Source organism: Hypanus sabinus, chromosome 22, assembly GCF_030144855.1.
Source record: "Hypanus sabinus isolate sHypSab1 chromosome 22, sHypSab1.hap1, whole genome shotgun sequence".
NCBI classification, from domain to species: Eukaryota; Metazoa; Chordata; class Chondrichthyes; order Myliobatiformes; family Dasyatidae; genus Hypanus; species Hypanus sabinus.
Window position 1 is genome coordinate 29,903,922 of NC_082727.1, and position 24,664 is coordinate 29,928,585.

A 24,664-nucleotide genomic window follows, 5' to 3' on the forward strand; every position below is an offset into this window, starting at 1 on the left:
CCATCTGAAACTTCGTCTGTTCACTTTTCCACAGTTCCTCTGGCATTTTGTGTGTATTGCTTTGATTTCCATCATCTGCAGATTTTCTCTTATTTGTGTCTCGTTTAAATGATTTTTTCAGTATTTCAAATTACTATATTATTTAGATCAGGATATAGACATCATTGGGATGGTTGACATTTATCCCAACCCTATATGCCCACAAGAAGGGGGTGTTGTTGAGCCACCTTCTTAAACCATGGAAGTCTTTCTGGTGTAGGTATCTGAAAAATACAGTTAAGTGGGGAGTTCCAGGATATACGATAGGCACAAACATGAGGAAGGAAGTCAAAAGCTAATTTTCATGACATTTATACCTTGGGTATATATGCCCATGACAATAAACTTGAAATACATTTCCAAGCTGTAACACTGTGAAACTTGGAGAGGCACCTACAAGAGGCAGCATGGTCACAGTTTGCCAAATAGGTCCATGCCATTCTTCCTATCACTTTGGTAGATGTTAACAGAACAGCTTTGGTGAGTATCTGTAATGCATTTTGTAAGACAGGACACAGTCTGTCATAGTTCATCAATAAAGATTTTAAAAATTACCTTTATTTGTCACATATAAATTGAAAAACAGCGAAATGCATTGGTTGTATCAATGATCAACAGTCTGAGGATGTGCTAGAGGCACCCTGCAAGTATCGCCATGCTCCCAATGCCAAAATAGCATGATCACAATTTACCAAACTGCACAACTTTGGAATGTGGGAAGAAACAAGAGCACCTGGAGGAAACCCACCTGGTTACAGGAAAACATACAAACTCCTTACAGAGAGCAGCATGAATTGAACCCCAGTTGCTGATCACTAGTATTGTAAAGCATTGTCCAAGCCAATACCCTACCGTGCTGTGATTTCCTGATATGCCTTGTAGTTGGGGATGTTGAAGGTTACTGCAGGACACCAATGAACCATACATAAAACATAAGAGTACGATTAGGCCATTCAGCCCACTGAGTCAGCTCTACCATTTGATCATGGTGGATTTATCTTCCACATCAACCCCATTCTCCTACCTTCTTCCCACAACCTTTGACACCCTTACTAATCAAGAACCTATCAACCTCCACTTTAAATATACCCAATGGGCTAGCCCCCACAGCCAACTGTGGCAAAGAATTCCACAGATATACCACCATTAGACTTAAGAAATTCCTTCTCCTCTCTTTTCTAAATAGACATCCCTTTATTCTGAAGTCGTGCCATCTCACTATTGGAAGCATTATCTCCATGTCCAGTCTAATTCAGCCTTTTTATATTTGGAAGGTTTCTATGAGATTTGATAGATTTCACCCTGCATCCCACCTGGCCTCATAGCTAAATCATATATACAGGAGGTTTGAAGTTCAAAAGTAAATTTATTATCAAAATACATATACCACCCTATATAACTCTGAAATTTGTTTTCTTGTGGACATACTCAATAAATCCAAGAACTATAAAAGAATCAATGAAAGACTGTACCCAATAAGATGGACAAAGAACAAATGTGCAAGAGGCAAGAAAATAAACAAATAAATACATAAGAATTAATAGAGAACATAGATGAAGAGTCTTTGAAAGTGAATCCATAGGTTGAAGCATTGGATGGGGCAAGTAAAATTGGGTGAAGTTCAAAATCCTGATGGTTGAGGGGTAATAACTGTTCCTGAAACTGGTGTGAGCCCCGAGGCTCCTGTAGTAACAATTCTGGTAGCAGTAGCAAGAAGAGAGCATGAACTTGGTTGGTGAGGGTCTCTGAGGATGGATGATGCTGTCCTGCAATAGTATTCCATGTAGATGTGCTCAATGGAGAGGAGGGCTTCACCCGTGATGGACTGCACCACATCCAGTACTTTTTTGAAGGATTTTCCATTCAAGGACATTGGTGTTTCCATGCCAAGCTGTGATGCAACTGGTCAATATACTCTCCTCCACACATTTGTAGAAGTTTGTCAAAGTAGTAGATGTCAAGCTGAACCTTCCCAAATGTCTAAGGAAGTAGAGGTGCTTCTGTGCTGGGCCCAAGACAAGTCCTCTGAAATGATAACACCAAGGAATTTAAATTTGCTGACCCTCTTTATCTCAGATCCCCCAATGAGGACTGGCTCACAGAGCTCCAGTTTCCTCCTGAAGTCAATAATCAGATCCTTGGTCTTGCCGACACCACTCAGCCATATTTTCAATCTCTCTGCTATATTCTGATTCGGCCAATGGCTGTGGTGTCATCAGCAAACTTAAATATGGCATTGGAGCTGTGCATAAGCATAAAGTGAGTATAACAGGGAGCTTAGCACACAACCTCGTGGTGCACCTGTGCTGATGGAGATTGTGGAAGAGATGTTGTTGCCAATCTGCAAGCGAGGACATCGAGGAACCAATTGAACAAGGAGGTACTGAGGCAATGGTCTTGAAGCTCATTGACTAGTTTTGAGGGAATTATGGTATTGAATGCCAAGCTGGAGTAATAGAGAGCATCTGATGTGTGCACCTTTGCAGTCCAGATTTCCAGGCCTGAGTGAAGAGCCATGAAATAGCATCTGCTGTGGATCTGTTTTGCTAGTAGGCAAATTGGAGTGAATCCAAGTCACTTCTCAGGCATGAATTAATGTGTTTCATTACCAACCTCTCAAAACACCATTTCTGTGGATGCAAGTGCTGCTGAATGTTACTCATTGAGGCAGGTTACCTTGTTCTTCTTAGGCACTGGTATGATTGAGGCCTAATTGAAGCACTCAGACTGCCGAAGCAAGAGGTTAAAGATATCGGTGAACACTCAGCTAGTTGATCTGCACAGGTCTTTTGTACTCAGCTAGGTATTCTAGCTGGACCGGATGCTTATAGTGGGTTCACACTCCTGAAGGATGCTCTCACATTAAGCTCAGAGACTAGAATCACAAAGTTACCGGGGATGTGGAAGTTAGTGAAGGTTCCTCCATATTTTGATGGTCAAAGCAAGCATAAAAGACATTGAGCTCATCTGGAAGCAAAACCTTGATTTAATTTTATAAGAGGTAATAGCATTCAAGCCCTGCTAAAGCTATCAAACATCCTTCACTGATTCAAGTTTAGTCCGGAATTGCCACTTCGCCCATGAGATGGCTTTCCTAAGAACGTACCTGAATGATCTGAAGGAAACAGGACCTTCTACCCACCTAGACCATACTAACCAAAATGTCTATGCAAGCTAGTCATATTTGAAGACTTTTCCTATCCATGAGAGTACATTCAACTTCCTTTTTCATAGCAAATTTCCTTATAGGCTTTGAAAACACAATTCAGTTCTGACTGAAGAATAGATGACTAAATCAATTGAAAATTTATTGCAGAAATGGAGACATTCATTTTTAAAACAAAGCTTGGTATGTAGACAAGAACTGCATATAATGTATAAATGTAATGCAGACTAAAAATTAAGCTTTTAAGGTAACAAGGAATAAATTGCATACAGCCACAATCAGAGAATTGGAGGTCTTGTCAAACCCCAAGGCCTGATGTTAATTAAATGTAATCAGTTGGTTCATGTCGAGAACACATTTTAAAAATCTCACTAATTTGCTGTCCATTAAGGTAACTGGAGAATCAAATGAGTGGGGTGCGCTATTAGATGAAGGAATGAAGCAATATGTGCACTTGTCACAAATCTGATTTGTATGTCCGATTAAAACTGGGAAGGTAGATGTTGCTACCAAGCATGTAAAAGGGCAAAAATACTGTAATCATTACCTTATGATAAAACTTTAAAAGCAAAATTAACCACAAATAGTCACTTATGAAAACAACTTTGTCTTTACTATTTATTAGAATATTGATTCATTTCAACCTGTCAAATGCTTTCTTTGTGCCTGTTCCCGTATCCTCACAACAGCCATTACTCTCAGGTTTGGTGCAACATTCTCTCACAGTAGACAGAAACTACAGCAAACTGCCAGGTCAGCAGAAAAGGTCATTGGCTGCAGTCTACCATCACTGCAGAACTTGTACGTATCCACAACAAAGAAGCAGGCAGGAAAAATCACTGCAGACTTTACCCATACCGTAAACTACATTTTCCAAAAAGCACACTACTGGAAGCACTATATGGCTATTAAAACAAAAAAAAATTATGGCATTTTAAAAGTTTAATCCCCTAGGGAGTTAATCTGATCAACCACTCTAGTTAGCCACCCCACCATCTCTTATCCCTGTCAAAGCACTGCTTTGTAAACGCCTTAGACCATTTTTATAATGTTGTTTACATTGTAAATACATGCCGGCATTTATGAATTTGTGCACATTTTATTCCATATTCATTCTTTAACCTCATTTTTTTAACATAGTTATTTATATTTTATAATTGATGAATATTGTTGGTTTTTGATGCACGTCATACTAGCACATAACAGCAAATCCTAAAAGATATAAATGTATATGGCAAATAAAGTTGATCTTTGAACCTCATTGCACAATAACAGGTCTTGTATAACCTGCATTGTGGCTGGCTCCAGACTGTTGTTCTAAGCAACTATCCCAAAAACACAGATTTCTCTTTTGCTGGCCCGACTTTTTTCAGTTTATATGTAACTTTAAATCACATTTGATTATGGTTATATCTTTCTGACCAATTCTCGTTATTTCTTCCTTTGAACTCTAACTTACCATCTAGTTTCTGTGAGGGCTATTGTACACTATTATAATAAATGACTGTCATAGAATCATAGAGAACTACAGCACAGAAACAAGCCCTTCAGCCAATCTAGTCCCTACTGAACTTATTCTGCTCAGACCATCAACCTGTACCTGGACCAAAGCTTTCCATACCCCTCCTATCCATGTACATATCCATACTTTAAATATTGAAATCAAACATCCAATCACCACTTCTGCTGGTAGCTCATTCCACGCTTTCACTACCCTGAGTGAAGAAGTTCACTTTAACCTCTAGTTCTAGTCTTACCCAACCTCAGTGGAAAATCTTGCTTATCTACATCTCTCATCATTTTGTATATCTCTATCAAATCTCCCCTTTTTCTTGCCTTTAGCATTTCTTTTCTCCATCCAAACCACTTCTACATGCTCTTTACTGAACTTATGACATTCATCTCTATTGCTCCAGGACCAAGATTAACTAACAGCCACTCCAAGCTTTTCTGAGGTTCTTGACCATCCAAAATGTGAAACACCTTTCAATAATTAGGTTCCAAACTATATCACTCTCCAAACAAATTTCTATAATGGCTATCAGATTATAGTTTTATTTCTACTTGCACTCTCTCTTCATTGACACAGAGCCTTTTATCATCTCCTTTTAAAGTTCAAAATAAATTCATTATCAAAGTACATATACAACCCTGAGATTCATTTTCTTGTGGACATTCACAGTAGTCAGCTGGCGGTGTAGTGGCATCTGCACCAGACTTCGAGGCAAGTGGTCCCGGGTTTGAATCTGGCCTGTTCTTTACACTTTTTCCATCTATCTTGGGTTGAGTGTCGAGTTAGCAACTCAGCCTCACACAAAAAAAAACAAATGCTAAAGAAATGGCAATGTTGCTGCCTGATGTGCCACAAGGCGCAAACAGGAACAACAACAACAACAATTCACAGTAAACAGAAGACCATACCCTGCAGGACAGACAAACAATCAATATGCAAAAGACAACAAGCTCTGCAAATATAAAAAGAAAGCAAAAATAGTAATACATAAAGAAGCAATATATATCAAGAACATGAGATGTCGAGCCATTGAAAGTGAGTCCGTAGGATGTGGGTACGGTGTAGTGGTGGGGCAAGTGAAATTATGCCCTCTGGTTCAAGAGCCTTATGACTGAGAAATAACAACTGTTCCTGAACCTGGTGGTGTGGCTCCTGAGGCTCCTGCACCACCTTTGTGATGGCAGCAGTGTGAAGATAGTATGGCCAGGATGGTGGGGGTCCTTGATAATGACTGCTGCAGAGTCTAAGCAATGGGGATGGAAAAGGTAAACAAAGGGAGAGATAACCTGGGTGAACTAGAATGAATGTGAAAAGATGACACTGGGTGTGGATTACTTCAATTTGGAAAATTCAATACTCCTACCATTGGTTGTAGGATAGCCAAGTGGAATATTAAATATTGTTCTTCGGTTTGCTATTGGTTTTCTTAGTTAGCTCACAGTTTGAGGGCCTCTATGATCATACTGGATTTATCAATAACTGAATTTAGCAATAAAGCAAAATAGTTTGTATCTGAAAACAGCTGCGGACTTGCAGCTAAAATTTAACTTGATAATGAAAACAGAGAGCCGTCTTCATATGCAATAGAAGTCTACTGCTTCATCAAACCTGACTTACGATGTGCCAAGATGACTTGTTAGTTCCTTTGGACATTTCACATCCCAGATGAAGTTCACTCAAGTATTTAGAGAATATGTTTTCCCTGCAGATTTGTAAAACATTTAAAATTTGTATGTACTGAGAGACAGTTCTGCTGATACAAATAGCTAAGAACTTTCAGAGTTCCTAATAAGAAACTTAACTTTCCAGTCAACCAATACAATGAGTTCTGCTTGGCTGCAGTCCAAACTGCAGACCATTGAACTCAAGCTAACAACTGGCAGCACAAATGGTTGTTAAGCATGTGAAACATTTTTCACAAAATCCTTCATTATTAAATGGAGAGAAAAATAGTAATATAAAGACAGCAAGGCAACTTCAAAATTATATGTACTTTCTTCACTATATAAAATAGCATTCAACAATCTCATCTTAAGTCACTTGTTATAGCAAATCATGCATTAATATTTACTCTGACGCATGTTCAAAACCGATGTCCAGAATACACAACATTATTTAAATGAGTATCAGTGTATAAACTATGCCTTAATGTTTAATGACACCATGAGTTATTTAATTGTGCACCAATGGCTACTGTTGCTTTGATGCAAATATATTAATTGCAGGAGCTATTACAATTGTCACAAAGTACCATTTTGATGTGATTAGGAAAATACACCTGCTTCAGGGTTCAAACTTCACTTGCAGATTCTTTGTGTACAAGGGTAGCAGGTGGTAAGAGCACTATATTAAATTTTATGAATTATTTAAGATTACAGAACACTTACACTGAAGGAATTTCTAATATATTTAGTTCTCCTTAAAATCTACTACATAAAAAAGCTTATAACTGTCAAAACTCATGCAGAGAATATTCATTTCAATTTGTAAATGTCTAAAAATTTTCCTAATTTACTAGAAAGGTCTCTAGTCCAATGAAAGTCTACAAATATATATTTTACTTATTTTTCTGTAATGGTTTCTAAGCTGTTTCTCACCATTAATCTAGCCACCTTACAAAAGGCAACATCCAGGTCTCCAGCTCTGCTCCGAGCTTATTCTGATATCTCCATCTGAACCTAGCACACCAATTACCTTTAATAGCAACTGCAATTAACTTGAAGATTCATCACTCTGACCACTGTTTTATTTCCAGATGCCAATTCTCAGAACGCCATCAGAGTTCAATCCCCTTTCGCACTTCAGGGATGTGTGTCTAGTTCACTGCTCTACTCTTTCTACACCCATGACTGTATGGCGAAGCATAGCTCAAATGCCATCTAAAGATTTGCTGATGATATAGCCATTGTTTGCAGAATTTCTGGTAGTGATGAAAGGGTGTACAGAAGCCAGATATACCAGTTAGTTGAGTGAGGTCACAGCAACAACCTTGCACTCAACTTTAGCAAGACCAAAGAGCTAATTGTGGACTTCAAAAAGGGTAAGACAAAGGAAAACAAACCAATCCTTATAGAGGAATCAGAAGCGGAGACAGTGAGTAATTTCAGATTCCTGGTGCCAGTATCACTGAGGATCAAATCAGGACGCAACATATTGATGCAGCTATAAAGAAGGCAAGACAGTGGCTATACTTCATTAAGAGTTTGAAGCGATTTGGTTGTATCACTGTCTGGTTTGGGGCGGGGGACTGGTCTATTGTACAAGTTCGAAGTTTCAGAAACTTGTTTAACTAGTCAGCTGCATCATAGGTACTAGCCTCCAAGACATCTTCAAGGAGCGGTGCCTTGGGAAGGCAGTGTCCATCATTAAGGACCCCCACCACCCAGGACATGCCCTCTTTTCATTGTTACTGTTGGGAAGGAGGGACAAAAGCAATTCAGGAACAGCTTCTTCCCCTCTGCCATGCAATTTCTGAGTGGGCATTGTAGCCATGAACAGTACCTCTCTACATTTTTTATTTGTGTCTTTTTTGCACTACTTACTTTAACTTAACTATTTTGTTTATATGTATATATTCATACATAAAAAAAATTTACTTACTGTAATTCAGTTTTTTTCCTTATACTTATGTATTTCATTGTACTACTGCTGTAACGTTAACAAATTTCACAACATATGCCAGTGATATTAAATCTGTTTCTGATTCTAGCCAGTCCCTCCACACTACTCAGTGATATTAAACATCAACATTTTAATATATTGTTTAAATAACTGTTTAATTTTCATTTTGTGTTTATGTGCTATTTGCTTTTGGTATACTGGCCTTTATAAATCAGAGCATTGAGTATAGGAGTTGGAATGTAACGTTAAAATTGTACAAGGCATTGGTGAGGCCAAATTTGGGGTATTGTGTACAGTTCTGGTCACCAAATTTTAGGAAAGATGTCAACAAAATAGAGAGAGTATAGGAGATTAACTAGAATGTTAACTGAGTTTCAGCACCCAAGTTACAGAGAAAGGTTGAACAAGTTAGGTCTTTATTCTTTGGAGCGTAGAAGGTTGAGGGGAGACTTGATAGAAGTATTTAAATTTATGAGGGGGATAGATAGAGTTGACGTGGATAGGCTTTTTCCATTGAGAGTAGGGGAGATTCAAACAGAGGACATGAGATGAGAGTTAAGGTGCAAAAGTTTAGGGGTAACACGAGGGGGAACTTCTTTACTCAGAGAGTGGTAGCTGTGTGGAACGAGCTTCCAGTAGAAGTGGTAGAGGCAGGTTCAATTTTGTCATTTAAAAAAAATTGGATAGGTGTATGGACAGGAAAGGAATGGAGGGTTATGGGCTGAGTGCAGGTAGGTGGGACTAGGTAAGAGTAAGCATTCAGCACGGACTAGAAGGGCCGAGGTGGCCTGTTTCCGTGCTTTAATTGCTATATGGTTATATGTTATATGGTTATATATTACAAATACATTAAAATTGATATTAACAAATATATTGTTATACCAGTAACTTTAAAACAGACAGAAAGTGAATAAACAGGGATAAAAGACAATCTTTCAAGCTAATCTGATCAGAGAGAATTTAGCAATTGACAGTGAGCTATTGATACAGTATGTCTAGACATTCAAAAGGCTCTTTGGTATGGCATCATATAAGAGACTGATTCAAGAAAGAATACATAGAAATTAAAATTTACAGGGTTACATGGGTAGCAGTTGCAAGCTTGCTGACTTATAGAAAGCTAGGTGAGAAAATGAGGTGTGGCTAAGAAGCAAGCAGTCGGCAGAGAAAACAGGCAAATTAAATAAATGAGCAAGAAAATGGTGAATGATTTCCAGGTCAGCCTCAGGTTATTTATGTTCATCCCACAGGAGTGAGTAAGCATACATAGATTAAAAGCCCAATTTATGTTCACACGTTAGTTCCCATGAATGGCATTTTCCCATCTGCACTGAGCAACTGAGAGCATCTGATAGGAAACGAGGGTTTCTCACCACCCCAGTCTCACAACCTGAGACTGGCATGTTGAGACCTGGAAGAACTCAGCAGGTCAGAGAACATCTGTGAAAGCAAAGGAATAGATTCCACATTGAAAGCAATGTTTGTGATTCTTTACAAACACTGTACAGATACTGTGCTGTATAATATTTTTTACAATACTTTAACATTATCAAGCCTCCCAAAAGCAAAGAACATGGCAGTGCAACTAAGAGAAGTGGTGTTCTGCGGGGATTGGTGCTAGACCTATTAATTATCAACTTATGATCTAGATGATGGAATTGATGGCTTCATGGCCAAATTTATGGATGATACAAAGATAGGTGAAAGGGCAGTTAATGTTGAGGAAGCAGAAAGTCTGCAGAAAATCTTGGACAGGTCTGCAGACTGGACAAAGTGGCAGATGAAATACAGTATAGGAAGTGTATTGTCGTACTTGGTCGAGGGAATAGAGGCATAAACTATTTTCTAAATGGGGGCTAAATTCAGAAATTGGAGGTGCAAAGGGATTTTAAAAGTAAGAATGCAATGCTGAGATCTAGGTAGTATGGACATGAAGTGGATGTTTCTAATAATCTCGGACCAGAGGACACAGGCTCAGAATACAAGGATGTCCCTTTCGAACACAGATGAGGTGCAATTTCTTTAGCCAGAGTTTACTGTATCTATGGAATAGAGTGCCGTGAAGACCAAGTCATTGGATATATTTGAGGTGGAGGTTAATAGGTTCTTAATTAGCAAGGGCATCAAAAGTTATGCAGAGAAGGTAGGAGAATGGGGTTGACAGGGAAAATAAATCAGCCATGATTGAATGTTCCAGGACATAAAACAGCAAAATAGAAACAGGTCCTATTACTTAGCAGAAATGCAACAGGAGATTGCAAACTTAAGCCTGTGCTTGTTCATCTGTTTGAGAAACTCTGGGTTCTTAAAGGAATGCATTTCTTCTGGTCAACTGAAAGTCCAGCAGAATGGCTTGGGTGACAATGACCTTTCATGAAGACTGGTTAATCAACCATTTCCTGACATCAAGTGATACTATGCTTCTACGAGTTTGGCATTCATGACTTCATTGGTTCTCAATAACAGTGTCAGGCATCTTGCATTTTGGTTAATTCTCACCCAAATGTCAAGGTTGTGTACTTGCCATGGAACAAAACAGTAGTTCTCCAGCAAATGGATCAAAAAGCAATTGCAATTTTGCAATTGCCAGACATTTTTGCATGTTATTAAAGTAACTGAAGGAGCAGTAAGCATAATTAAGGGAGTTTTTGAAGTTATACAACAGCTACAATGCAGTGAAGAATACTGTAGATGCTTGGTCAGGATAAAATATCAATGATGTACGGAAAAAACATTTGCTTCACAGTTTCCAAGGACCTTTCAAGAAAATGGTTGGAGAAATGAAGAAGAAAATGGTGCCCCTGGGTATTCAGCTTTAGCTTGAGGTTAATAAGGATGATGTCATCGACTTACTTAAATCTGAAGCATAAGAGCTAAGCAATAAAGAATTTATGGTCCTGGACAAGCAGTTGCAAGAAGTGGGGGAAAAAAGTTTAAGGACCAGAACATGAAAAAGATTCACTAACCAAATGATTAGCAGCAACTTGGAAGAAATTTGAAGGTTTGTCAATGCTAGAAGAGCAAAATTGCAACAGTAAGATACACCAAGCCTTGTAGAGTTGTCAAAGAGCATTTCATGCCAAAAAGAACTTTTAGAAAAAAACAACAGCAATCTTCAATTGAACCACTGCTGTTCATGCTGCTGCCTCATGACAGTATTACCAGGTTCAGTTCAAACTGCATTATCAAATTTTCTGTGGTATGTGGAGCTCAGGAAAATAGAGGGCTATGGGTAACCCTAGGTAATTTCTAAGGTAAGGACATGTTTAGCACAGCTTTGTGGGCCGAAGGGCCTGTATTGTGTTGTAGATTTTCTATGTTTCTGAATTAATTACAAAATAATTGATTGCATAAGTATTTACCCCCTTTAATATGACACACCAAATCATCACTGGTGCAGCCAATTAGTTTTAAAAAGTCATGTGGTTAGTTAAATTGAGATCACTGTGTGCAATCAGGGTGTTTCAATTGATTATAGTAAAAATACACCTGTATCTGGAAGGTCCAACTGCTGTTGAGTCAGTATCCTGGCAAAAACTACATCATGGAATCATGGAGCAACTCCGTGAAAGAGTTATTCAAAAGCACAAGTCAGGAGATGGATACAAGAAAACTTCCAAGTCACTTAATATCTATCCCTTGGAGTACAGTTTAGTCAATCATCAAGAATGGAAAGAATATGGCACAGCTGTAAATCTGCCTAGAGCAGGCAATTCTCAAAAACTGAGTGACCATGCAAGAAGAGGACGAGTGAGGGAGGCCACCAAGAGATCTATGAAAACTCTGGAGGAGTTACAAGCTTCAGTGGCTGGGATGGGAGAGACTGTGTGCCCAGGTGCTTCACCAGTTGCAGCTTTATAGGAGAGTGGGAAAGAGAAAGCCACTGTTGAAAAATACTCACATTAAATCTTGGCTAGAGATTGTCAGAAGTTATGCGGGAGACTGTGAAGTCAGCTAGAAGGTGGTTCTGTGGTCTGATGAAACCAAAATTGAGCTTTTTGGTCATCACACTAAATGCTATATTTAACATAAGCCAAACACTGCACATCACCTAAAACACACGATCCCTACCGTGAAGTATGGTGGTGGCTGCATCATGCTGTGGAGATGCTTCACTACAGCAGGCCCTGGAAAGGTTGTGAAGGTACAAGGTAAAATGAATGCAGCAAAATACAGGGAAGCTTATTTGTTTTCTAGCAAGACAATTACACCAAATATAAAGCCAAAGCTACACAGGAATGGCTTAAAATAATAAAGTTAATGCCCTAGAATGGCAAGTCAAAAAAGAGCTTGGGCAGTTTTGTATACAAGAATGGGGAAAAATTGCAGTCTTTAGATGTGCAAAGCTGATAAAGACCTATTCACAGAGACTCAAGGCTGTAAAGATACATCTACTAAATATTGACTTGAAGGGGGTAAATACTCATGCATTCAATTATTTTGTGTTTTATATTTGTAATTAACTTAGATCACTTTGTAGAGACCTGTTTTCACCTTGACATGAAAGAGTCTTTTGCTGTTGATCGGTCAAAAAAAAAAATTAAATCCACTGTGGTTCAATGTTGTAAAACAATGAAACATGAAAATTTCTGGGGGGTGGGTGAATTCTTTTTATAGTAACTGTAAATACATACATGCAGATGATAGTGGGCTTCAGGAAGGCACAGTTCAACCACTCTCCATTGCACATCAATGGCTCTGCCATGGAGAGAGTGAAAAGCATGAAGTTCCTCAGTGTACACAGAACACACAACCTAACCTGGATTCTCAACACCTCCTCACTAGTAATAAAAGCACAGTAGCACCTACGCTTTCTCAGGAGATCGAGATGTGCAAGGCTCCCTACCCATATTATAACAACCTTCTCCAGGAGCTCCTTCAAGAGTGGCCTGACTGGCTGCATCATTGAATGGCATGGAAGCTATATGGCATCAGACCTTAAGACACTACAGAGGATGGTAAAAATTGCTGAGAGGATCACTGGGGTCTTCTTCCCCCCCCCCCCCCATTTGTCACATTTACTGGGAGTGCTGTAGATGAAAAGCCTGAAGTATTGTTGAGGATCCAGACTACACAGAAAGTATATAAGAATGTGTGTAAGGAAAGCAAATGGTATCAATGCTATTACTCCACAGATATTAAAATCTAATGGTATAGAGTATTTTCCTGAGGACTTTAGTGTGGCCTCATTTGAAGCAGTCATACCAAAAGAAGGTTGCAAATGGGAAACTAGTCCAAAAAAATGATGACCACCTGATTCAAGTTAATTTGACACATTAGATCCAGAACAGGCTTGGCAATAGAAAACAAAGGATAATAGCAGGGGGACGTTTTTGTCATTGATGTCTGTGACTAGTGATAATGGTGCTGGGACCCTCGCCATACATGAATTATTTGGGTATGGATGTAGGTGACATGATTGGTAAGTTCACAGATTACACTAAGATTAATGGTGTTGTTGGCAGTGTGGTCTAGTGATATTGGTGTGTTGGTGAAATGGGCTGACAAATGGCAGATGAAGTTTAATCCTGATTAATGCTTTCGTGAGTATTGATGACACTAGCTAATACACTGTAAATGATAGAGTATAGGGAACAGAGGAATGCTGGTGTACAAGTCCAAAGAACCTTGAAGATAGCAGAGCAGATAAATGCATGGGATGCTGGTCTTCATTGGTTAGGGAATTGAATACAAAGCAGGTTGGTTGTGATCTGACTTTATTAAACATTGGTTAGACTTCAGCTGGAGGACTGCATGCAGTTCTGATCACTCAAGTGAGGATGTAATGATGCTTGTGAGGGTGCAGAGGGAATTTACCAAGATGTTGCCTAAAATTTTAGTTACAGAGACAGAATAGAGAGTTAGAGCATTTTAGTTACAAGTAGGGAATGGAGAGGCCATTTTTTAACCTGGAATGGAGAAGGTTAAGAGAACACAGGAAAGACAAATATAAAATCATGAGGGACACAGATTGACTAGACCGGGGGTCGGCAACCCGCGGCTCCGGAGCCACAGGTGGCTCTTTTACGTCTATGCTGCGGCTCCCTATTGCTTTGGGAAATAATTGGTTGTGGCGACCCTTTTCCTGGCACATCCGAACCGGCTCACAATTAGATAGCCTACGGGGGTTTGCGAGCACAGAGCTTTGGAGCCTCTGCGCCATGGGGGGGGGGCAGGTTGAGGGAGGCTTAAAAGTGAGGCTGAAGATTTCGAATAAAGTTTTTTCCTTCGACTGCAGTTACCGACTCCGTGTCGTAATTTTAGCGCTGCGTGTAGCACACCGCTACATGGTCAGTATTTAATTAAAATGTATTTTATGTTAGTTTGTTAGTTTTTGAAATGTAAATCTAAATTTGAAGATTATGGTGATCTTGTACAATCTAAATAAGACGTTGTGGCGACCCATTTCCTGACACATCCGAACCGGCTCACAATTAGCCAGCGTTCAGGCTAAGGGAGATAGCCTACGGGGGTTTGTGAGTACGTGTCTTTTGCAGCATCCGTGCCCATGGGGGCGGGTTGAGGGAGGCTTAAAAGCAAGGCTGTTTAGTTCGAATAAGGCTATCTTTGACTGCAGTTTACTGACTGCGTGTAGCACACCGCTACAACGTGTTTTTATCGCTGGCTGTCCAGAGGGGAGGTGCTGAAACGCTTTGTCGCGTGTCTGGAAGAAGTGAAAACTTTCCTGGGCAGCAAAGGACTCACCTTTCCTGAGCTGGAACAGCCAGAGTGGCTGGAAAAGCTACACTTCATGGTAGACATGACAGCGCACCTGAACACGCTGAACACAGCTCTTCAACGGGGTAAGGACGTACAGCCCTGCACATGTTGGAGGATGTTTTGGCATTCGAGCGCAAGTTGACGTTGCTTGCCAGAGATTTACAGAAAGGCACATTGTCTCACTTCCCCAATTTGAGAGAGTTCAAACAAGGTCACGACATGATAAATTCGGAGTATTTACATTCTGCAATCATCGCAATGCAAACATCGTTTGGGAAACGCTTCTGTGAGTTCAGAGAGGAAAAAAACACATTATTCTTCCCGGTCACTCCCCTAAGCATCGATCCATCCCTACTGAATACGACTGCATTGTCAGGTGTGAGTCAACCTGAACAAGTATGATAAATATTTTAATTGCCTATTATTTTACGTATATTCATATGTTTTCATTGTTCAGTGAAATAGTCCTTTTATTTTTCAGGTTGACAGCTGGCTGACGTTATTTTTGGTTTGCTGCTGGCGGCAAATTTAAGTTTGGCGTTTTTCATAAATACAAGAAGGACTCAAATAGACATTGAGTATTTTACTTAAAAGTAACCTTCAACCCAACGTCTTTTTTTCGGAGTTCAAAATGTTTTTGTTGCATGCAGAAATGTAATTTTGTTTTCTCTGCAGGAGTTCATCAATTTCATAAATGCAACACATTATAGTTTGTTTATACATAGCATAAAGGCAAAACAAAACGTTGTATGCAGTGTTATTTCATTTTAAATGTCAAACGGGTTTTGCGGCTCCCAGTGTTTTCTTTTCTGTGGGAAACGGGTCCAAGTGGCTCTTTCAGTGGTAAAGGTTGCTGACCCCTGGACTAGACTGTGGGAATCCTTTTCCCCATATTAAGGTGAAGAAAACAAAAGAACATATATGTATTTAGGTAAGGGCAAGAGATTTAGAGGGAATATGAGGAGAAAACTATTCACCCAGAGAGTGGTCTCTCTTCTAGGGAAAGTGGGACCTGTACGGAAGAGATGATTTGCACCTGAACTGGAAGGGACTATTATCCTAGCAGGAAGGTGTGCAGGTGCTGCACTGGTGGGGGGAGGGGGTTAAACTAGAGTTGCAGAGGAATGGGAATCAGAGTGCCAGAACAGATAGTGGAGAGGTTGTAGAGTCAAGATTTAGTTAAGACCCCAGAGAAAATAAGAAATCATAAGGTTGAGTATTGTGTGACTAACATCCTTAGCTGCAAATATCACATTGCAATAAATACTGTGGAAAAGGCAGATGAGCTGAGGGCATAGATCAACACCTGGAATTATGATATTGTAGCCATTAGTGAGACTTGGTTGCAGGAGGGGCTGGGCTGGCAGTGCAATATTTCAAGATGCCGTTGTTTTATACGTGACGGAGTAAGAGGGATTAAAGGAGAAAGGGTAGCATTACCAGTCAAGGAAAATGTCATGGCAGTGTTAAGCCATGATAGACTGGAGAACTCATCTAGTGAAGCCTTACGGGTGGAGAAGAGTAATAAGAAATGTATGACCACATTAATAGGGATATATTATAGACTACCCAATAGTCAGAATGATTTAAAGAAACAAATTTGTAGAGAAATCTCAGACTGTTGCAAGAAACATAAGGTCATTATAGTAGGTGATTTTAAACTTTCCACATATTGATTGGACTCCCATATTGTAAAAGGACTAGATGGAATAGAGTTTGTCAAATGTGTTCAGGAAAGTTTTCTTAATCAGCACATAGAAGTCCCAATGAGAGAATGTGCAATACTAGATCTGATATTAGGGAATATGACAGGGCAGGTGACAGAAGTTTGTGTAGGAGAACACCTTATATATAGTGACCATAATGCCATTAGTTTAAAAGAAAATATGCAAAAAGATAGGTTTGATCTACAGGTTGAGATTGTGAACTGGAGGAAGGCCAATTTTGTTGATATCAGAAAGGATCTGACAAGAAAGGATTGGGACAGGCCGTTTTCTGGCAAAGGTGTACTTGGTAAGTGGGTGGTTTTTAAAAGTGAAATTTTGAGAGTACAGAGATTGTATGTGTCTGTCAGAATAAAAGGTAAAGTAACAGGTGTAGGGAACCTTGGTTTTCAAGAGATATTGAGGCTTTGGTTAAGAAAAAAAGGTGTATTGCTGCTCTGAGCAGTTAGGAACAAATGTGGTACTTATGGAGTATAAGAAATGTAAGAGAACAATTAAGAAAGAAATTAGGAGGGCTAAAAGACGGCATGAGATTGCTTAGCAGACAAGGTAAAGGAAATTCCTCAGGGATTCTACAGATATATATATAGGTATCCGTTAGTCTCATAAGACCATGGATTTGTGTCTTGGAAGGTTTCCGGGCGCTGGCCTGGGCAGGGTTGTATGGGAGACCGGCAGGTGCCCAAGCTGCAAGCCTTTCCCTCTCCACACCACTGATGTTGTCCAAGGGAAGGGCACTAGGATCCAAGCAGCTTGGCACTGGTGTCGTCGCAGAGCAATGTGTCGTTAAGTGCTTTGCTCAAGGACACAACACACTGCCTCAACTGAGGCTCGAACCAGTGACCTTCAGATCACTAGACCGATGCCTTATCCACTAGGCCATGCATCAACATTCTGCAGATATGTTAAGAGCAAAGGAATTGCAAGGGACAAGCTTGGTCCTCTGGGTGATCAAAATGGTCATCCATGCATGCAGCCAAAAGGAAGGGGGGTGGGAATCTTCAATGCATTTTTTTGCATCTGTATTTACTCAGGAGACAAACACAGGGTGTACAGAAGTAAGGCAAATGACATCAACTTTATGGACAATATACAGGAGGAGATGTTTGCTGTCTTGAGGCAAAATCGAGATCCGCAGGATATGACAAGGTGTTCCCTCGGACCTATGGGAGGCAAGTGCAGAAATCGCTGGGGCTCTAGAAGAGATATTCAAATCATCCTTAGTGAAAGGCGAGCTACCAGTGGATTGGAGGATAGCCAATGTTTTTCCACTGTTTCAGAAAAGCTGTAAAAATAAATCAGGCAATTATAGCTAGTAAGCCTGACATCAACAGTGGGAGAGTTATTGGAAGGGTGTTCTATGGGACCAGATATATGAGTATTTGGATAGATAGGGACTGATCAGGGATAGTCAGCATGGCTTTGCGCTTGGTAAGTCAAATCTAACCAATCTTATAGAGCTTTTTTGAGGAAGTTACCAGGAAAGTTGATGAAGGCAAGGCAGTGGATGTTGCCTACATGGACTTTAGCAAGGCATTTGACAAGGTTCCACATGGAAGGTTGGTCAAGAATGTTCAGTCGCTTGGCATTCAAAAATTGGATTAGACATAGGCTTAGTAGGAGAAGCCAGAGAGTGGTAGTAGATGGTTGCCTCTCCATCTAGAGGCCTGTGACTAGTGGAATGATGTAGGATCGATGCTGGGTCCATTGTTGTTTGTAGCATAAAGGCAGAAAATTTACAGATGCTGAAAATCCAAAAAACACACACAAAATGCTGGAGGAATTCAACAGGCCAGGCAGCATTTATAGAAAAGAATAAACAGTCGACTACTTACTCTTTTCCACAAATGCTGTCTGAACTGCTGAGTTCCTCCAGCATTTTGTGCATGTTCTGTTGTTTGTCATCTGTATCAATGATCTGGATGATAATGTGGTTAACTGGGTAGGCAAATTTGCAGATGACACCAAGAATGGGCATGTAGTGGACAGTCAGGAGGTCTATCAACACTTGAGCAGGATCTGGAACAGCTGGAAAAAGGGATGAAAAATGGCTGATGGAACTTAATGCAGACAAATGTGAAGTGTTGCACTTCTGTAGGACCAATCAGGGCATATCTTACACAGTGAATGGTATGGCACTGAGGAGTGTGGTAGGGAACTGGGAATACCAATCTATAATTCATTGAACGTGGCATCACAGGTTAATAGGGTCATAAAGGAAATGTTTGGCTCTTTGGCCCTCATAAATCAAAGTACTGAGTACAGGAGATGAGATGTTACATTGAAGTTGTATAAGACATTGGTGAGGCCTAATTTGGAGTATTGTGTACAATTTTGGTCACCTACCTACAGGAGAGATGTAACTAAGGTTGAAAGAGTACAGAGAAAAGTTACAAGGATTTTGCTATGTCTGGAGGACCTGAGTTATATGGAAAGATTGAATAGGTTAGTACTTTATTCCTTGGAACATAGATTGAGAGGAGATTTGATAGAGGTATACAAAATTATGACGGTTAATGCAAGCAGACTTTTTCCATTGAGGTTGGTGGAACGACAACTGGGCATCATGGTTTAAGGGTGAAAGGAGGAAAATTCACGGGGAACACGAGGGGAAACTTCTTCACTTAGAGGGCCGGGAGAGTGTGGAATGAACTGCCAGTGCAAGTGGTGCATGAAAGCTCGACTGCAACATTTAAGAGATACTTGGATAGGTACATGGATGGTAGGGGTATGGAGGGCCAGGGTCCTGGTGCAGGTCGATGGGAGTAGGCAGTTTAAATAGTTTGGTATGGACCTGATGGGCCAAAGGTCCTGTTTCTGAGCCGTACATCTCTCTGATATTAAGGCTCTTTAAAGTTATATTCTTTTTTCCTCCCTATTTGTGAAAATATGCAGTTAACTACTCAGATTTATAATATTTCAATAAATTTAATTTAGCATAACACTTACATAATGAATACACTTGGTCCATTTTACATTGGTTGTATTTAGAAAACAACAAAAATGTTATTTAAGAATATTCTACTGTATAGGCAAGTCTAGCTTTAGAATAAAACTATTAATGGAATTAAATGGCTCCAAGGAAAACTTCAATTATTGGTTTAAATCTTTTGAAATGTTATGTTTCAATGTTTCAGTGTGACTATTGGAAATTAAATACTTCATGTTAAAAGCTCATTCACTTTGGTTAATTTGTTTAAGACAGTGACTCAGGGAACTTCAGCATCAATTATTCTAGCCATGTGACAAAAAACATCGCCTGTTACCAACTAAACATTAATCTCAGCAATTCGTTTATGCACAGATGAGTGTTTTATTCCAGAAACCCAAGCAATTTGATTAATACAAAAGGCAAGTCAAGTTGAATGCCTTGACTGAATCAACCATTGTCTACAGCCGACAAGTACAGTGCATTTATTTTGTTTGACGACCCACTGCAACGGACACAACGACCCTGTCCTATCTTGTCCATGGTGCTGAAAACATAACCAAATTTTGGTTATATCTTGCAAATAGTTTTACAGATCTGACGAACCATTAAGCGCTCTTGGTTTAAGGATAACGAAGGTTGGAGTAGGCTGTATGATTAAACTGATCAGATAGGCAAACGGAATACTATAACAAACGAATGCGCTTCAGTTCCACTGTGCGGAAATAACAGCTATCATTCAGCAGTGGAACACGGCTGAAGCAGAGCAATTGGCACATCCACCAAAAAATTTAAATCCCATGTACTTGACAATGAACGCTCGCAGGCATTAGCCAACAGGGTAGCTTTCCATACTCTGCTTTTAATATTTCCTCCATAATCAGCCTTACCTTCTCTGTCACACAGTTGTATGGCCTCCAAATTACTTATATTTTTCAACATGTCATTACAGGGGCTGGTCGGACTGTTGATACTGTGAGCAAGATGTGCATCCATTTTGCAGTTTAACGAGAGGATTTTTTTTTTTGTTCTCCGCCTTCACCTTGAGTGCCGGGTACAGTTTGCTCGGGCGCTTTCACTGGCGAGGAAGGGGAATAGCGTCACCGACAGTTCCAGACTCAACTATTTCATACCACTGTGCAGGGGAGAGAAACCGCAACGATCAGCAACGGAAAGCAACACACCGCCAGAGCTACGTTAACGATGCAGGATTCAAGCTGCATTAATTAATCTAAACCTTATTCGTGTGCCTAATTCTAAAATACCTTCTTTATATTCAATCTACAATTCAATTCGTTACGACAGGTCAGCGACCACAACAACCTGGCAATCCCCGTTCTGCACTGCGATTACTCGCGAGTGCCCTTTACAGAGGGCAGAGTTACAGCGCTGTACTGATTCACCAAGCGTTCGCAATCATTGCTTGTGCTGGCATTCCGTAAAGTACCAGAAGAAACTTCCAGAAATTGGGTTACTACGGAAGGCTCCTTTCAGCTTTTTCTTCCCCAACCTCTACAGAGGATTAGTTTTTTTAAATCCTTCAATCCTTGGTGTGGGACTCTTCCAGTCCTATAGTCCCTGCCTCTTTCTGCCTTTGCACAGAGGACAAGTGTCAGTTCTTCGGCTCCTCAATCCTCTTCTAACATTTAAATAAATTATGGCTGATTAGTGACTGAGCTCCTGAACTCACTTTTGCTCTGTTTCCCTCTAAACACCATGGTTCACAAATCTTTATTAATCTAATCAAACAAAAACTGAACTAATCTAACAGCAAATGCAATTTGTGAAAGTAATTCCAAACTTCTAATATTCTTTCTGTGCTGTTTAACTGTTTCTAAAGGTACAGATCTAATTTTAAGACCACCTAGTCCTCCATTCACCCAACTAGGGAGTTTCTCTTTTATCTACCAATCATTCCCTGACTCCCTTGAAATCTTTGATTGTTAGACAGGAGCGGTTCAGAGGGTGTGGGCCAAACGTGGGCTGATGTGATTAACTCTCTGGGCATTACAGTTGGCATGGGTGAGTTGAGCTGAAGAGCTGTTTCCATGTGGTATGACTCTATGACACCTTAAAATGGTAGGTAATACACCCAGAGTTTGTCTAAAATCTCCTTTGTCCTCAATGTAGTTTATTAGCATGCTATCAAACCCTTGCCTTTAAACACCAATGTATACTTCCCAAGTTATGGGGTTCATACTGCTCAAATACAATCTGTAGCTACTATCTTGAAGGCAGCATTCCCATTAGCCTTTGTGATTATTTTATTGATATAGGCAAATCTTAATTCTCTTTGGACCTCTGCTGTTTCTAGGTTTCAACCATTTAGAAAGTATTCTGTAGAAGTCAAAAGTGAACCCCATTTGCCACAGAATTGCCTGATCATTTTATATCGTTTTTGTGATTTGATGCATCCATACACATTGCTTACCCCGTCTTTCTGCTATGACCAGGCATAAATATTATTTGTCTTGTCATCTAACTCATTAAAACACAGTTAGTGATCCCAAAATGATCCTTGAGTATACACTTTGCCAATGAAAAAAAATCTGGGATATAGAATCAAAGAGTTGCACAGTACAGCAGCTTCTTCAGCTCATCTATGCCAACCAAATGCCTACCTATGCAGATCCTGTTGACCTGTGTTTAGCCCATATCTCTCTAAATCTTTCCTATCCATGTACTTGTCCAAATATTTTCTAAATATTATAACTGTACTTGTCTCTACCATCTTCTCTTGAAGTTCATTCCATATACCCACTGTGTGAAAAACCTGCCTATATGATCTCAAGAGTCTTTCTCCTCTCGCCTTAAAACTATATATCCTCTAGTTTAGACTCCCCTACCTTGGGTAAAACACCAACTTTCTACCCTGACTATGCCCCTCATAACTTTTATAAACCTCCATAAGATCACCCCTCTTGCCATCTGTAATTTTATACAGTTTCAGAAGGTGCTGACTTCTTTGCTCCAAGGAAAATAGTTCCAATAGTTCCCATCAAATCTCTCCTTATTGCTTCAGCCATCCAGTCCAAGAAATGTTTCCGTTAATCCTTTATGCACCCTCCATGGCTGAATAGTTTGAACGGCAACTGGAACTACACACAATATTTCAAGCACAGCCTAACCAGTGATTTATACAATTGTAACATGATGTTCCAAGGCATTGGCAATGAAAGCAGCACCATTTAGTCTATCTGTGTTGCCACCTTCAGTGAAATATGTATTGCTAGCCCGAGGTCTAGCAGTTCAATAATACCTTTCAGGATCTTTAAGTCCTGGCAGGGCCTTAAATCTTTAAGTTTAGCATGCCAACAAATCATCATTTTGGACTTATCTGAGTTCAATTCCATCAGACATTCCCTTGCTCACTTTTCCAATTGTTTTAGATCTATTGCAACCTGAGACAACCTTCTTCACTGTCCCATCAATCTTGGAGTCAGGTTCAAATTTTCTAATCATGTCACCTACATTCTGGAACCTCCACCCCCACCGCCCCAGTGGTATATAGGTGCAAGTATATTTGCAATCTTGTCTGTAAGTTACAAATGCACATATGTAGTACAACATATGGAAATCAGTAAATTCATGTCAGCATACAATGCTGTTTTTGTGTCATTTCTAACAAATTGGTGCACATTGATCCGGGTAAAATCAAATTAGACATATATGGGAAAACTGGCATTCAGCATGCAAAATTTCTCTGGATTAAGACCACCAGGAATGCTGGTAAATGGAGTTGGGTTGTGCTTGTGCGAAATATTCAATGAAGGTATTATCCTGTCTATTCTGCAGTGTCTCTACAAGGATTCTCTTTAATATTCCATTTATATTCCTTTCTCCAACTCCATTTCTGGGCATGGATGGGTGCTTTGGTGGTATTTCCATGAACAGCTAATAAGATAAGAGAGGAAGAGCAGACAATCAGGTCTGCTAGGAGAGGCAGGAAGAGAGAGAAGGGTGCTGACTATCTCACAAAAAAAAGTGTTCATGGACAGCTTACCATATTTACACCAAATATTTACCATGTGGACTCTAAGAGATGGTGACTGAGATCTACCACATTCTGCTGCCACAACCATGCAAAAAATCCTCTGCCTGCTGCTGAAAAGTTGAGAAGAGCTTTTTTCCCCCCAATTTGAGTTATTACAGATTAAGGCTTGCAATTCAATTACATCTCCAAATGTTGTCCACTATTATATTAGGTCAATGACAAATGCTCTCTACTGAAAAATGGTTATTTTCCTTGGGTTGAGAATAACAGAATAAGTAAACACAAGAGGATTGTGGAGGGTAGGGGCGGGGAGGGGTGTCTAGATAAGTGTTGGGAGGAAAGGTAACAAAGTTTGGAGTTTCTCAACAGAAAACTGACAGCATCCCAATTGTCTTTTAGAAATGTTTTAATTCACCACTCAAGCTGGCAGAAGAAGCTCATTTAATGACTATATTCAGGACAGATCTATAGATTTTCAGACAGCATGGGAATGAAGGATTATAGCATTTGTGTGGGAAAGTGAGTCGAAGCTAAGAACAATCAGTCATGATCCTTTTGAATGCTTGATCAGGTACAAGGAGCTGAATTGCCTAAACTTGATTCTACTTTCTGGGTTTATTTCTGAGCAGTTTTATAGGGAATAATACAAACAGAAAAATGTTAACACTCTGCAGATCAGGCCGCAGCTGTGCAAAAAGGAAGTGTTACCATTTCAGGCTGAAAAATAGTGAATGAAAAATTAGAAAAGTAAAGTGAAGTCAGATTTTCTTTCACATACATGCTGCCTGCCAGCTGATAGTTTCCAGCAAATTCAGCTTTCTTAGTCATAGAGCACTGTAGCAAAGAAACAGCTTCCCTGCCCGTCTTGTCCACACCAAACCATTAATAGGCCTGTTAATAATTGGTCTGCACCTGGATCACAGCCTCCATACTCCTCCCCTCACATTTCGATTCAAAA

General features: G+C 39.8%; 1 protein-coding gene across 1 annotated transcript in view; it reads right to left on the reverse strand.

The window, feature by feature from the left end:
• The window catches only part of phyhiplb (phytanoyl-CoA 2-hydroxylase interacting protein-like b), a 56,644-nt gene extending 35,549 nt beyond the window's left edge, over positions 1–21,095 (reverse strand). The window contains exons 1-2 of the mRNA XM_059947422.1: positions 20,978–21,095; positions 20,603–20,847 (exon numbers count right to left, since the gene is read on the reverse strand). Coding sequence (XP_059803405.1) covers positions 20,603–20,708 — 106 coding nt within the window. The 5' untranslated portion in view covers positions 20,709–20,847; positions 20,978–21,095. The remainder of the gene's footprint in view (positions 1–20,602; positions 20,848–20,977) is intronic.
• Between the last annotated feature and the right edge of the window lie 3,569 nt (positions 21,096–24,664).